The sequence below is a fragment of the Phaenicophaeus curvirostris genome, chromosome 7, assembly GCF_032191515.1.
Source record: "Phaenicophaeus curvirostris isolate KB17595 chromosome 7, BPBGC_Pcur_1.0, whole genome shotgun sequence".
NCBI classification, from domain to species: domain Eukaryota; kingdom Metazoa; phylum Chordata; class Aves; order Cuculiformes; family Cuculidae; genus Phaenicophaeus; species Phaenicophaeus curvirostris.
The window spans coordinates 22,553,064-22,568,745 of NC_091398.1; the positions used below are offsets into that span (position 1 = coordinate 22,553,064).

Here is a 15,682-nt window from a genome sequence, read left to right on the forward strand (position 1 = left end):
TGTGTATATATATATAATCACTTTTTAATGGATTTTGACTGGCCTGCATGCTCTTCAGCTATGTACCTTCCCTATCCATTGCAAGATGGTAGAAACATGCACAGCTGCTCTTTGCTGAGTCATGGGACTCACATCACAGCATGGTCAGGTGGGACTGGCAACCCCAACATACTTATTTTAACTCTGCTAATGATTTTACTCGATATTTTAATAGAGTATTTAGCAATAACTGCATGCTCTACAGGTTTTTGAGTATGGATCATAAAAGTACTGGAATGATATACGTTAAAGAGATCAAATAAAAAGGGAGCATGCACAGTTTTTTTAAAATAAAAACAACCCTTTTTGATTCAGCCCTTATAAATGTAAATGTTTAATGAAAGTGTTAAGAGATTTATGTAATGATTGCTGCCACAACTTCAGCTCCTTAATCAATAACATTTAAACTATTGCAGAAGCTACTCAAATAAAAACGACACCGTTATACTTTTAAACCTGCAATGCACTGTAATGCAAATCATCAAGATGCTATAAACTACGTTCTGTATTCATTTGGGCAGTGCATATCTTGAGTTTTATGAACTGTAGACAGAGCAAACAGTTTCATAATTGCTAGCATTCTGCTTAGAAAATACTCCCCTCCTTAAAAAGCTCAAAGCAAAGCATTTTATAAATACTATGTTCTTATTAAAGCCCTTCATAAATAGTGGTGTTTTGGCACATGTTTTATGACAGCAGTCTGACTGACCTGGGGGATTTTACTTGGTATAAATTACAAAGAATATGCAGTGGTTGACATAATTTTCATGAAATTCCATGTAAACTTACCCTCGTGGTATTTTTTTCATTATAGGAAAGCATAACCTCCATTTATGCATAACAGGCAGAGGTTTCAGTAATAGGGACAGCAAATGTTGCATAGGAGCCGAAGTAAGGAGGTCAAACAATTCTAGCAAAACTTGGCAACAAAATTTTGTTGGGATTGAGATTTCAGTCCTACAGCAGCATACAAAGCTGTTGCCATCAGGGAGAGAGTCTCACTGGCTTCAGAAGTATAACCGAATAGTTCACTTTGTACCATTGATTATAATGCAGTATGATCTATCTATATTATATTGATATTATAAGTTGTCCGGAGATGCCAAAAGAAATTCCTATTGGTGTTTATTCTGAAAATTCTCAGATATTACTTATTAAATTTTAAATCAAGATATGCTTCAAACCAAATAAAACTTTAAGGAAATAGATTTTTTTAAAGTGTTTTTCTTAACATTATATAAAAGTCAAATAACAAAAGATCTGAGGTTTAAAGTCAGTTTAGAATCACGTTGGAATCATTGATCCCCATTATTTTATATTTTGTCTCTCAATTACAGTGCAGCTTTCAAGATTTAAAGGAGAAAACCATATACCGAATTACTAAAGGCAAATTTGTAATGGCTGAATCCCTTTATTTTATTGTCACTTGAATCATGAAGCCGTTTGTAAAGCTTAAAATTTTAGCAGCCTGCTCTTGCTTTTATTGAAATCTAGAATAAAATCAAATGAGAGCAAGACCAGGTCTTAAGTGAATGCATTTTCTTGTAAATGGGCACATTTACATGCTGTTGGTCAAAGCTTGTTTTAATGATCTAAGCTTTTGAAAAGTGATGCACTGCTCTGAAAGGACAGTACGGAGGCTGATTATACATATACTAAGAATTTGGGTTGGTGATGAAGCATTTTTTAATGTAATATTCTACAGGATAGTATTTATAATACTATTTTCAGAAAAATGTAATCTCAATGAGGCAGTCTTACTTTTTATTTTATTTTTTGTGTGTGATTTCCACAGTATTGCTCAGGCTTCTGCTATAGTCAAGCATGTTGTTTTGCTGATTCAGGCCTTGAGAATGCTGCATCATAAGCAATTGCTTTCAAATGTATCCTTGTAAAGGAAAATGTAATATCATTGAAGATGCAAATAAGTATTTACAGGACATGGCGTGGTCTAGAGGCTTATAATCACATTTATGAGGTGAAAAGAAGATTGTGTTAATCCATAATGTATCTTGAGTTTCCTATTAGTTTTATTAATTTCATTGCAAAAAAAAAAATCATTAAAGTCACCTTATTTAAAATGCAGTGATTCTTTCCTAATTTAGGGTATTGAAGCAAAGAAGAGGAGTTTTATTAACATTGAGGGTTTTTTTATAATGCAGTTGTTTGTTTGAAAAATAATGAAGGTTTTGTTTGTACTGATTACAGGTTGCACTTCTGTGACTTCATTTTTAGCAACCATGCTGACAGGACTATCTGCAACAGAGTTTGCATGGGAAGAAGCAGTTAAAAAATTGGCTGCCTTTTAACTGGCACTCGTAGAGATTAAAATAATGATTGATGCTTATTATCAATCTTTATCGTGATGTTATTATTATTATTTAATTGATTTAATGACGATGGATCAGGCCATGAATTAGTTCTAAATTTCCTGACTTTATTGTGACAGATTCTGATTTTCACAACATTTGGGTTTTATTTAATGAAGAAACTGCCTATAATTTCAGTGACAGGTTTCAAACTTCTTATTTCTTTGTATTACTATGATTTATACTAAGAGGATTAATTCACAAATCTTATTTCCTTTTTTAAAAGAGAGCCTTAAGTGTAGATAGTAAGAGGGTGAGCTAATAATGCTTTACATAATGTACATTAATGTGCATTTTGGTCTGTAAATGTAACACAGAAAGCAAAGTTTTAAATATTCTCACTGTATGAAGTAGACAATACTTTATTTTGGACTTACTGATCTACATGACCAGTAAGAAAATTATTCCACTTACAGGCAATACAACTGTAACTATTTTACATGTATAAATTTTGGAAATTACAGAGGAAGTGCAGTACAAAAAAAGGAAGGATGCTATTTTAACATGTTTACTAAGCAAACACTTACCATCAGAAACTTCCAAATCTCAGTGTATTTATACAAATGTTTTCAAAATTGTCAGCATGATTTTCTGTGTATGATAGATTATAATATTTAAAATGGGAAAGAATAGCTTTCAAACTCATACCTGTATTCTTGTCAGAAACCTTTTCTATTATGTGTCAAGTCCTTTATTTTTGGTCACAATGCAGTAACAGCCATGTAGCCGAAGGTCTGACTGACCCTGTATTGACTATGTTTGCAGGTGTATGTGAATGGCTTCTTGAAACGTAACCCTGAAATTACCTGTCACCCAACATGAATTTTTTTTTAACTTCATTGATCTCATGTAAGAGTTGAATATGAGGAAAACATTGATTATCAACCTATATAAAGATACATGTGCCATTTACTTCATTTCTGGCAGACAAAAGCTCTTAGCTCCCAGTGCATTTTCCTGAAGGGACTGGGTTTTAACCAGAGAGTTAAATAACTAGTTTTAATTTGCAGCAGTGACTCTGAAGAAAAGAATACATGGAGATGCCTCTTTTTAAAAGTTGTTGCTTATCATTTATTGAAAAACCATTCAAATAATCTGAAGAATATTCTTTTATATATTAAAAAAATTTCACCATCTTGAAAACTGAATGTGAAAAGTATTTGGTATTAAACATTCTCTCAAAAAAATGTATAGAAAGGTCGTCAAGGGCATGACCAGATCTGTTCAGCTGAAACTTCAAACTGGTTTGTCACAAGCTGTGACCAAATGTCCTTTTGTTACATCAGTGCCTGTACAGTTGAAAGTATTTAAGCTAGTGGTACATCACAGATGCCCCTCAAAATTCCTGTGTATTACTGCTACATGGTATAAACCAGACAAATTTCACCTCCATGCTTTTGTAAATGTTGCTTTCTGACTACAAGCATTATTTCACAGTAAAAGATAATGTATTTTGGATGAAAGCAGTTAAAGATGCAAACAGTATTGACAAGTAAAACAAGGTACGAACTCTAGTCCCGTTATTGCATTAGACTGCATCTTTATGACGTTTGTCCTTTCAAAATATGCTTTCTTAGAAGGACAAAATTATGGGCAGTACTGCATGAGTGATAAACAGCTTGACCTGATCCAAATTGCAATGTACTTGGTAAAAGTTATTTAATTTCAGTTGCTTTATATCACTCTCCAGTTCTTTCAGTTTTCGGATCTAGAAGTGCTTTACTGTAGTAAGGGGGGTGGTATTTTACTGTACACAAAGTAGTAAAATTATAGAAAAATTCAGGATGGAAAGTATGTCAGGAGGTCACACAGAAGAGATTTTGGATCTGATAATTTGTGCTTTCTTCAAAAATTAAATTGTGCTGAAATTTGCCATTAAGTGCCATTACATTTACCGCTTTTTAATCCAGATATGGTGTATGTTTGTGAAAACACCATCTGTAGTGGACATTAAGATATATGTGGAGCTTTCTGTTAGTTCATTTCGCTGGGAAAACTAAGATAAATTTTTAGTGTAATCCAATATAGTAAAGAAAACGAAATAACTTGAGAGTGTGGCACATGCAAGCTCTCCAGTTTTAATACTACTGAGAATACTTCAGAAGTCTTATACGTGGATCAGGTTAGTAGCCAAATTATATTTAATTGTTTCCTATGAGATGAGAAACTGGGAAACAGAACGATAAGTGCACATCTCGCTACTATGTTTTTACTTATGGTGATGCATATTTATCAGTAGAAATTCAGCATTCTTCAAAAGTCAGAGACTGGCATGATTTAATTCAGTATCATTTTTTACAGAATATGTATCTAATGAGAAAAAAATTGTTCTGTGGAACTTTACTTGCAGAAACTAAATGCATCCAGTTCATCAGAAGGCAGCACAGTTGATATTGCCCCTCCTGGAGAGGGCGAGCAAGCAGAAATTGAAAGTGAAGAAGCTCTTGAACCAGAAGCCTGTTTCACAGAAGGTTGTAAAATAACCATTGACTTAAGAGATATATAAGTAAAATGGCATTATTACTAGGCATAATTAAGTTCTTGAGACTCTCAGATCTGGTGGCCTTCATGATTTCAACAACTGAAAGAATATACTCAGCCTAGAATGCTGGAAATGAGATGCCAAAACTGGGTTTCCCTAGGCTTTGAGTAACTTTATTTGCTTGGCCACTGCATATATCTTGTAACTACAAAACTTCATTAACTTTTCTATTCATGAAACGCTTTCTGGTTATTTGAAAGGATCTTTGAAGTTTGTAACAAATTTTGAGACTGCATCAACAAATGGAACAGTTACACACCAACAGTCAAAACCAGCAGTGTCTTTTGGATTGAGTTTACTCATAATTCTGTCTAATGTTGTTGGATTTCTCTCCAAATTACATATCTAAACTCAGATATTCTGGATCCTATAAGAGAGAATTCCAGTGTTTAATTCCAAAATTATTATAAAATACGTTAAAGTTTCTAGCAATGTTGATACCACAGTAAACACTGACTGCGAAATAATTTGCTTTTGGATCCTAATATCTCTTAATCTAATGCAGGTTGTGTGCAGAAATTCCCATGCTGTCAAGTAAGTATAGAGGATGGCAAAGGAAAAATTTGGTGGAATCTAAGAAAAACCTGCTACAGCATAGTTGAGCACAACTGGTTTGAGACTTTCATTGTCTTCATGATTCTCCTCAGCAGTGGAGCACTAGTAAGTAGAAAAACCCACATATGCTGAAATATTGATATATCTCCTTAGAAGCAATAGCAAAATTTAAATTTGCTTCAGAAAGACCTATTTTACTTGGAGCTGTATAAAACTACCTCCATTCCGTCATTTCAAGATGGAAGGAAACTTGGCCTAAACTTGAAAAACTTTGTTGAATTTCACATATTTAAGTATCCTGCCCATTCAGCACATTCTTCAAGAAATCTAAGTACAAAGAACCATTGTTAACTATAAATATATAGTTAAATGTATGGTTTAAAGGCTTTGATTTTTTCTAGGCTCAGCCACTTCTTGGATTCGGTTTATGAAAGACCATAGAAAAAAAATAATTACTTCATTCTGTTCCCTTTTTGGAGACAGGAGATAGGGAAGAGTGTGACAGCAAATTAAATGTAACAACCAGTTTCCCATGAGATTTGTTACCTGCCTTTCCAGTGTTACTCAAGTTGAACATTTCCTACAGTATCGAGGTGCATAGTATACATCCTAGCAAATATGCTGCTCTTCAATTTGACTTTTAGACATAAATGTGATTGATGGAGGATAGAAATGTAATCTCCCCAACTGCTTTATAGAATGGAATATGTAATACATATCTAACAGAAAGGAGGCTTTTTGTGTGTGTATGTGAAAGTACAGAATACATAAAGCTGCTCCAATTTGTAGTATGGTTAAACATGAGAAATAGGCAAAATAAGATGATGCAGAAGAACAGGAGGAAAAATTAGCTCTGATCTACTTTTTTATTATTATTTACTTCTTTTTATCATGCATATTCTGTGATACATTAGTAATACCTGAATATATTTTTTTCATAGGCTTTTGAAGATATATATATTGAACAGCGCAAAACTATCAAGACCATGCTGGAATATGCTGACAAAGTTTTCACATATATTTTCATTTTGGAAATGCTTTTAAAATGGGTAGCATATGGTTTCCAAATATATTTTACTAATGCCTGGTGCTGGCTGGACTTCCTGATTGTTGATGTAAGTACAAATTCTTTAATATTGTAAAATTCAGTATAGTAAAGTTCTTTATGTTGTAAAACTCATTGCTACTAAGTAATTTTCTTACAAACATGTAAAAATATTCACGTCGTATCATTGTACTGCATTAATAATAGCCTGCAGTGATCTGGATGTGTTATTTGAAGTATATTGATACAAGGAAAAAGTAACAAGCCACAAGGAAAAAGATGGCTGGCCATCAGTTTGTTCATTCTTCTTGTTTAATAATTTCATACCCAGGATGCTTCAAACTTAAGATTTTATGAGGAAAAAATTTGGTTTTGGGACATGCTGTTTTTAATGGACATTAAAAAACTAATGCTTTTAACCTTTTTAATATGAACTTATTCCTTAGCAAGTAAGATACTACATTGTGCAAGTTTCTTCTACAAACATTGCAGCTTTGCAAGTGAAGTGACACATTTGGCCCAGATTTCATTAGAGTTCTAAGAACTTCGTTCCCCAAAACTATAATGTTATCATTTTTAGTAAAACAGAAAGACAGTGGCTATTTGGTCTAAAAAGTAATTAGTATTAATGGGCTGACGATAGTTAAATAAACCATGAATTGGCAGCATATATGATAGAAGAGAATACAAGTTTTTTTGGCTGCCTTCCCAGCTGTGACATACTTCTGTGCCAAGGCCTTGCTTATGTTGTCATAAGGCATCAAAGCTGGTTTTACTCCCAGAATATTTTGGTCTCTTGCCTTCACACATTATCTGACCCAGTTCCTTGGCTATACGTGTCCCGAGTCTGGAACTGAGAGATGGCATCTCAGGGCAAATGTGCATTTATAGTAATTTCTGCCCAAGCTACTCTATTTCTGAGAAGTTTTCATAAATCCTAGCCCCATAAATAGATATTCTTTAAGATTATAGAACAGAAATGTATTGGATATTTGACTCCCAGAGGAAAAAAAACTTGCTAGGTTGCCCCATAATTCAAAATGGAAGACCTCTTTTATTTTAACCTCTCCGAGACAGTTTTGTTATACTGTTAATCTCTAGCTCTGTCCTCAAAATTGGCACTAGAATGTAACAGTGTGAATGTTTTTTTTAAGAAGTTGTTAATGTAGAAGACAGACACTCCCTTCCAGGATTATGTTAAGAATGGATTTTTTTCAGATAAATTACAAGTCATGTTTTAATTATTCTTTTTGTAACATAAACCTAAACAGATTATTCTAAGCCACACTCCATGGTTTCTTAGCAATAGTTTAGCCTCAGAGATGCTGTTATTCGAGCAGACTCTCGGAATGATAAAGAATATCATCATAAGTAAAGAAGCTTATTTTGCCAGCTTTTTACTCATAATTTTTAATTTTATAAACAAAAGCATGTCTAAATGAGATTGGAACCTTCTACTTTTGAAGAATTATATTCAATGTTCCAGAAAGTGGTGCAAAATGTCTTACTATGCCTAAGGCTAACTCAGCAATTCCTTTGGCACCACCAGACAGCACTTGAAAGGAATATATGTCCTCATATTATCTTCCCATAGAAAAGCAGAGAATCTACACTGCTTTAAAAGGCAGTTTAAACAGGTGGCATTTTCCCAGGAAGAACACCAGTGAGGCCGTCTTTATTAGAAGTGACTAAAGTTAATCAAATTGTTTAATTCCATCCTCTAAAATCATTCAAGTAAACACTGATATTCCTTTAGGGCTTTGACCTTTAATATCTTACATACCCGAGTCTCTCACTATAAGAAACAGCCATAGTTGTTCTTAGTGATTGTGTCCAAATTAGATTTTAATAATTACACAAATAAATGAAAAATTTCAGCTCTGTCAGTTTATAGCTGTGATAGATGACTCTTAGTACATCTGGCTTGGTACATCTTGGTACATCAGTTTAAGACCTTATCATGCCATATCCCTGCCCCACTCCTCTGCTACATGCAACAGTATCTGTAGCAAGAAGCAGACATTTGGGTGCAGTGCCTTCTTTACCCCAAATCACAATCTGGTAAATATTAGTTAAATTAGTTCACATTTATCAGTGGTTTAAGACAAGAGACTGAATTTTGAATGCACACAGATGAGAAGCAGAGACATATTAGCTTTTTTTCAGGGAGACTAATTCTGACAGTTATCCAGTAAAGGCTTGAGACAGCAATCTCTTAACCCAATGCTACTAGATGTTCTAGAGCATGTCATCCTGTATCTTGGTTTTTGCTCTTACCCCTTTTCCCAGAAGCCATTTGTCATGAGGTTGTTGTATGTATGTTTTGATGTCTGCCACATGCAAAGCTAGAAGATAGACATCAGGGAAGGAGATAGGGAATCTGGGAATGCCCAGTGAGTTTGTCAGTTATTAAATTTGTTTGTGTAGCTTTCTTCTACAATACGTAACTTTAGACAATCTTAAGTGGATACTATATTATGCTGTATATTTTTTAACTTGATAAGGTAACCCTATAATTTGGTATAAACACTTTGTTTCTAAATTATTGTGTTAATTAATTGTACTTGAAAGAAATGGAAATAAATAAATTTTTTTAAAAGTCACATGTTTTCCAAATACTATGGGGCAGTAATGAATCTGTAAGTGGAATGAAATCTTTGACCTTCCTAAAACTGCTCATGTCTGATAAAATTCCAATGGGTACAGTTTTTGAACAATTAAATGTAGCAAGACAACCCCCCGCTTGGGCTTGTTGTATAGCATAGTAAAAGTTATATAATATTTCTTCATATAGCTAAAAAAGTTTCATGCTTTTTTGTTAAAGCAGTTAAAGTAATTGAATTAAACCATGCTCTCAATCTTTTTATTAGCTTTTCAGAATAATTAACTCAGCAGCAACATCCTGGAAAAGATCTGGGTCACATTAGGCTAATATTCTAGTTGCTCTATGCACAGAGTAAGAGGTAACTGCTGCCCTGACAACTTCATAATAAAAATAAGAAGGAATAAGAAAATGAGCACATCAATGTGTTGGGGAATGAGATGCAGAAAGAGATGTCACTTTGTCTTCCTAGACAGCCTCATTTGTCCTTATGTGTATCCTAACATGGTACACTATGATAACATTGGGTAATCCAGAAATTAATGAAATGAATTAATTCAAAGGGATATTCAGATGATGTATGCATGAAACCCAGGACTCTTGTTCAGGTGAGTTAGGGAACAGAATCATAGCTTGTAATTATGCATCTGGAAAAAAAAAAAGAGTTTTGAATACTGACCAGTAAAATACCGTAAATTCACCATGTATATATAGAAAAAATGATACTATCTTAGTGTAGGAACATAGCATAAGAAAGGCTACATTGGGTCCAGTGTCCTGTCAAAAATGCTTAGCTGGAAAACAAATAATAGAGCATCTATCCTACAAAAAATAAGAAAACCCATAAACTTCTCAAGAGAAAGAAAAACACTTAGTTGTTTTTATGGTTTTTCCTAATTTTGCAGTTTCTTTTTATTCCTAGTGAAATGTAACATTAGTACATTTAAATTATGTGAAAGATAGGTTAAGTAGTGCTGGAAGCGAGGAGGACTGTATGCCACTGAGGACCTGGAATAAGATCATATAAATGAGCCACCTCATGAAGTAGCACAAAATGTATATGGATTAAAATTTTAGGCCAAAATAGAAATAAAGTCAATGTGTAATTGCATAACCAATGATCTGATTCGGATGACAACCCTGACTGAAGATCCTGAGCAAGGCTAATTGTGACTGCTAAGTTTCAAAGTATCTTTTTGCAATGGATAGTCTACATTAGAAAAATCCATATACAAAAATGTGGACATACAACCCTCCAGGAGATGAATATAAAAATTCTTTCCACCATTTTTAGTCCATTTTAATTTCTTAAAATTACTGCATCTGCATGCATTCCTGTCTCAAAATAAAGAAATTAATCTATTTTTCACTGTACAGAAACATTTATTTTCTCATCTAGTAGCAAGAAGACAGGTGGAACAGATCACAGAAGACCAAGAAGACTGATAAAACTAGAGGAATACAGAACATCTCTATATACTTATTCTGTATATACAATAGAATTAATATCAGAGAATTCCAAGCAAGTCTTTGCCTCTCATTTAAACTGTCCTTCAGAGAAAAATGTGTTGTTTAAAACAGATGAAGTATTTTCCTGTGAAACAAGTTCAGGTTTATAATGTAAGAGTGCTAGCACTATGGTTAGAAAGTTGAAATGGAAAGCACAAACTAGGCTGGAGAATGACTGAGAAACATAACCCAAAATCTTCCAATATACACAGTGGCACTGAAGTTACAGGAGCTACAGCTATGTAACTAGCTTGGAAGGAGTCCTGTTTGTGAAAGACAGATAAGGCACAGTGCTAGTTTGAGGAGGAAAGTATAAAATGATGGAACCATTAATGTGAGTTCAATTTTAAAAGAGATGTCTTGCTCTCCCAGTGAGATATATATGTATTTACTTTAATCTGTGCTGTCTTTACACTAAAGTTTATTGTCGTGTCTGGATATCTTGTTGATGTGACTGAATCAATGAACATTCTATTAAAAATACAGATAATTCCATGTCGCGTTATCTCTGGAATATATTGAGGGTGTCTAAGGATAAAAAACCACTCACTGTAGAGTCACAGGACAAGTAAATTGTATTAATGACAGTTATTAATAACAAGTAATGACAATAAGTAATGTAATGGCAGAAACAACAATGCTGTCTCCTGTAAGTGCACAGACTTTGGTTATAGACTACAGAAAATCAGTACGATTTCCTTCTTAATATGCTTATAAATCAAAACAAGTTCCTTTACAAACTTATCCATTACAGCAATAAAATAAGCCTTTCTTTTGATGAACAGAATCACATCCTGACACATAGTCCAGCTGAAAGGTAGTGATATCAATTCACTAAAATAGTATTTTTGTTAGATTAATTTACATAGCAACATAGTAATGAATAATTGATTTCTATCTGCACTCAGATTGTCCTTTTGAGACACAGTCTTCTAACTCTTGTGTTTATGACTCACCTAATTATTCTACAAGTAACACATGAAAACACCTTTTCATATAATGGGCAAAATCTTACCACCATTATCTATGAATGCCTATTTCTGTACAGCTAATTATTTGAAGAATTCTCTAGACTGAGGTACAGAAATGAGCATTTGAAGGATTTTTTCAAGGACTGAAATATGCTGATGTTCGTTTATGTGTCTTACATGCTTTTGGTGGTAGAACTGAAAACAATAGGAGTAAGGTATGGTGTTTCCCCACTCCTGTCTCCAAAGCTGCATAAAATAAGTAAATTAAATTCTTTCACATTAACACTGTTTAAAACTCAGTTCCATTTGAGAAGCAAATTCATTGCTTCTTCCTGAAGTGGATTGGTTTATAATAAAATCCCAGTAACGTGACTCAGGAGCTCACTACTGTTGTAGATAATAAAGCACTTGCTGTTATAATGCTAGCACCTGCTAGTATCTGTCCCATAATATCTTCCTCTACTTAGAAGAGGGGAAAAAAATACCATGAGGGCTGTCAGGCAAGTGAGAAAGTATCACCTCTGTCAATTTATGTTTCATAGATACCCTAGCTATTGTTGCTCTGAATTAAATGTTTGACTTAGAAGTAATATTTATAACAAAAGCTAATTAACCACTAATTTATTTAGAATATTATTAGTGAATATAGACATTAATAACATTGTCAGTAGTTAATAAACTATCCTAATTTACTCAGAAATTTAAACTGCTTGGAGGGTTGAACTTTAATGAATTTACTGAAAGTATGGCTATTTTGTCCTTCGCTAATAGTGTGCCTCCATCTGACTGGTAAACCATACCCAGCTATAACAGACATTTAATAGAATATTTCCTTTTATAAACATGCCTTCATATGACATCTTGCCTTTCCAGCAAGTCTCAAAACTGTGGGAATGGGCCTCCAATGTCACTGTAAGCGAGAATGGTCTCCTTCCATTTGTCAATGTAGATCATTCTGTTGATTGAATCTGTGTTCCATTTAAATAGACAGTGCAGAATAATTTTTTTTTTTCTGTATTTGTATAGGTCTCATTGGTTAGTTTAATAGCCAATGCTTTGGGCTATTCTGAACTCGGTGCCATTAAATCGCTTCGGACATTAAGAGCTTTAAGACCTTTAAGAGCCTTGTCACGATTTGAAGGAATGAGGGTGAGATAAAATGAATGAGTCTGAATGAATGTATGCATACAAAAATTAATGTAGAAGTGTGACACTCGTGCATTCTGCAAAGAACTCCAGAATATCAATGAATGCAAAAATGTTTGGAAAAAAGGCCTTCCAACATGTCCTTACACACCAGATGTATACAGCTTACATTTGCAGATTAGACCTTGAGCTCATTAAATTTGCCTGCTCACTGTTGCATAGTTGTGTTATCCCAGCCCCCAACTGTTAAAATTTCCATTGATCTTGATTCCCAAGAGTAAAAGGACATGAGAAATTTTAGAACAGAGGGTTGAGGTTTTTTCCTCTAACTTAGCCAGGGACTTTATATTATAAATTTCTGTAGCTGACTCCATTCTGTTAGTTTGTCAGTGGTTCAGGATGGAACCTGAATTGGATTAGGAAACCAAAAAAAAGATGAAGAAGTTGACAACAGTGACACATCAGAAGCTTCCCCATGGCTCCCTGTCTACCTCCCTAGGGAAAATAACTCCTACAATAAAAGCTGTAGTATAAGAGTAAGGTTCTCAGAACAGATCTCTGAAATGAGAATGGGGTTGGAAGTATAGGAGGGGAGAAACGGGAAATATTCACAGGTAATGTCCTTTACTTCATATGAATGCATCTGCTGCCACCTTACGTCTCCTAAATCCCTCCTGTTAAGGAAATTATTATTTTCATAGTCTGCCAATCTCACAAAAAAAAAGAAAGCCAACAAACTATTACAAGCTGTCTGCTGAAAATGCAGACTCTGCTATATCTAGGAAAAACTCCTTTTAATCTTTCACCTCAAAATACTCAGATCCTGCAATACGTTTCTAGTTTTGTCACAGGTCTTAAGTTTCCAAATAAATAAGGGGGTTCCTCTCTGGGTTGAGGCTGCTGATATTCTAGAGGTGGCAACACCAGCCAGTGGAGTGTGGCACATCCTGTGGCACTTCACCATACCCACTATGTTTTACATTATTTGCATTGCAGGCAACACCTAAGACCCTATCTAATAAAAATGGGCAAAACCTCTGTTGATCTTGGACCTTCAGTCAAATTAGTGAATTAAAAAATACTACTATTTCCAAAACCATACTCAAAAAACTACTGCAGTCTCTACTGATTTGGTAGAAAATTGTCTGAATATCTGCACTTTCTTTTAGTTCAATCATAATAAGTAAAAGGAATTTTCTTTCAAGGGATTTCATCTGATATTTTACTGCTCCTTGGACATGTAAAGTAGCTCAACTGTATTAAATGCAGCCAGTTAAAGAACTCCTAACAGATAAGTGTAAGGGCAACTATAGTGAGCCAGGCAATTTTAAACCAAGACTTATAGCACATGTTGTTAATAAAAACTAAATAAGATATACTTAATTATGTTACATTGTGTGTAGATACTAAAATACACTGGTGCCAATATATAGATAAAGTTTCTGAGAATAAAATCAATAGTAATGCTAGTTTTATGTGCAGACATTTTTATTCAGTGTTCTACGTCATCACCCTTTGATCTTTTTCTGCTTTATTTTCTATTAATAGAGTTTTATTTGTATTGTTGGAATTTAACATTTATTTCTTTCTTTTTCTCTAGAGTACACAAATTCTAAGAATCCATCTTGCTACTAACAGGTTTTCTTTTGCCTTTTCATTTTTTTCAGACATTTTCATTGTCTTGTTTTCCATGTTATTTTATTTCTGGCCTTTTTCAATCATGTTAGTGTTCTTATTGAGCCTTAAAGAATGTGTCTCCCATAAAATTTTAATGTAATATTTTAGCTGTCCAATCCTTATTAATACTGTGTTAACATTTTTAAAAGTATTTTTATTTTTCTGTTCATAAACTAAGTGGCAATTTTATCTTATTTGTACACTAGGTGGTTGTAAATGCCCTTGTAGGAGCAATACCATCCATCATGAATGTACTGCTGGTTTGTCTTATATTCTGGCTCATCTTCAGCATCATGGGAGTAAATCTGTTTGCTGGCAAATTCTATCACTGTGTCAACACCACAACTGGTGAGATGTTTGATGTCAGTGATGTCAACAATTATACTCAGTGTGAGGAACTCATAAAAAATAATCAGAGTGCCCGATGGAAAAATGTGAAAGTAAACTTTGATAACGTAGGAGCTGGATATCTTGCTCTGCTTCAAGTAGTAAGTAAATTTATATATTTCTTTTTGCTGTTTAAAAAAAAAATCTGTTAAAAATGGGCAAGTTAAGACTGTTAAGTAGTGGAATAATTTCTTCATGGCAATGGTGTACAGCTTACACAACTCTGTTGCATTGTTACCTGTAATTATTGTTTTAATGATAGTAGGGAAACTTTCCATTCCAAGGCTAGGGAACACAGTCTCAGCATGATGATAATAATGTGAAAATAAGAAGTGAAAATGGTACAAAAATCTTTTTAGCAGTGCACAACCTAAACTTCAGAAGTGCATTTCATGAGTCTTGCCATGGTGGATAAGGCTCAGAGGCCCCTCTAACTATCAAAACGGTCTCTCCACTCCTTTATGAGCTCAGTTACCTTGTAAGACAGGAAGGCAGACACCAGCTTAAAAGAGGGCAGACATCCTAACTGCCTGTCTGGCTTGAAGCAAGCTACTACTTCCAATGCCTCCCACGTAATCTGTTCATAGGTACCATTACACATCCACAGCAACATTCTTTCACAGTCAAAAAAATTCCATGAATCCAGGCATCTGTAGCACTGTGAAAGAATTTTTCTTTTGTCTACAGCCTGGTCACAGTAGGGGTGGTTTTCTAAACTTCTCTAGGGAACTAGTTTGTAAGTTAGATGGCAAAAATAAAAATATATAAACCTGGTGTCGGCAGTGCAGATACTTGTGTAACAGGGGCTTGATTTTCCACACCTGGAAGGGGTTTAAGGAA

General features: G+C 34.1%; 1 protein-coding gene across 3 annotated transcripts in view; it reads left to right on the plus strand.

Annotated features, from left to right (window-relative positions):
- LOC138722707 (sodium channel protein type 2 subunit alpha-like) overlaps positions 1–15,682 on the plus strand; it is a 78,758-nt gene that overhangs the window by 49,890 nt on the left and 13,186 nt on the right. For all 3 annotated transcript variants that reach the window (XM_069861186.1, XM_069861184.1, XM_069861185.1), the window contains 5 exons: positions 4,759–4,879; positions 5,456–5,610; positions 6,447–6,620; positions 12,659–12,781; positions 14,662–14,943. In XM_069861186.1, coding sequence (XP_069717287.1) covers positions 4,759–4,879; positions 5,456–5,610; positions 6,447–6,620; positions 12,659–12,781; positions 14,662–14,943 — 855 coding nt within the window. The remainder of the gene's footprint in view (positions 1–4,758; positions 4,880–5,455; positions 5,611–6,446; positions 6,621–12,658; positions 12,782–14,661; positions 14,944–15,682) is intronic.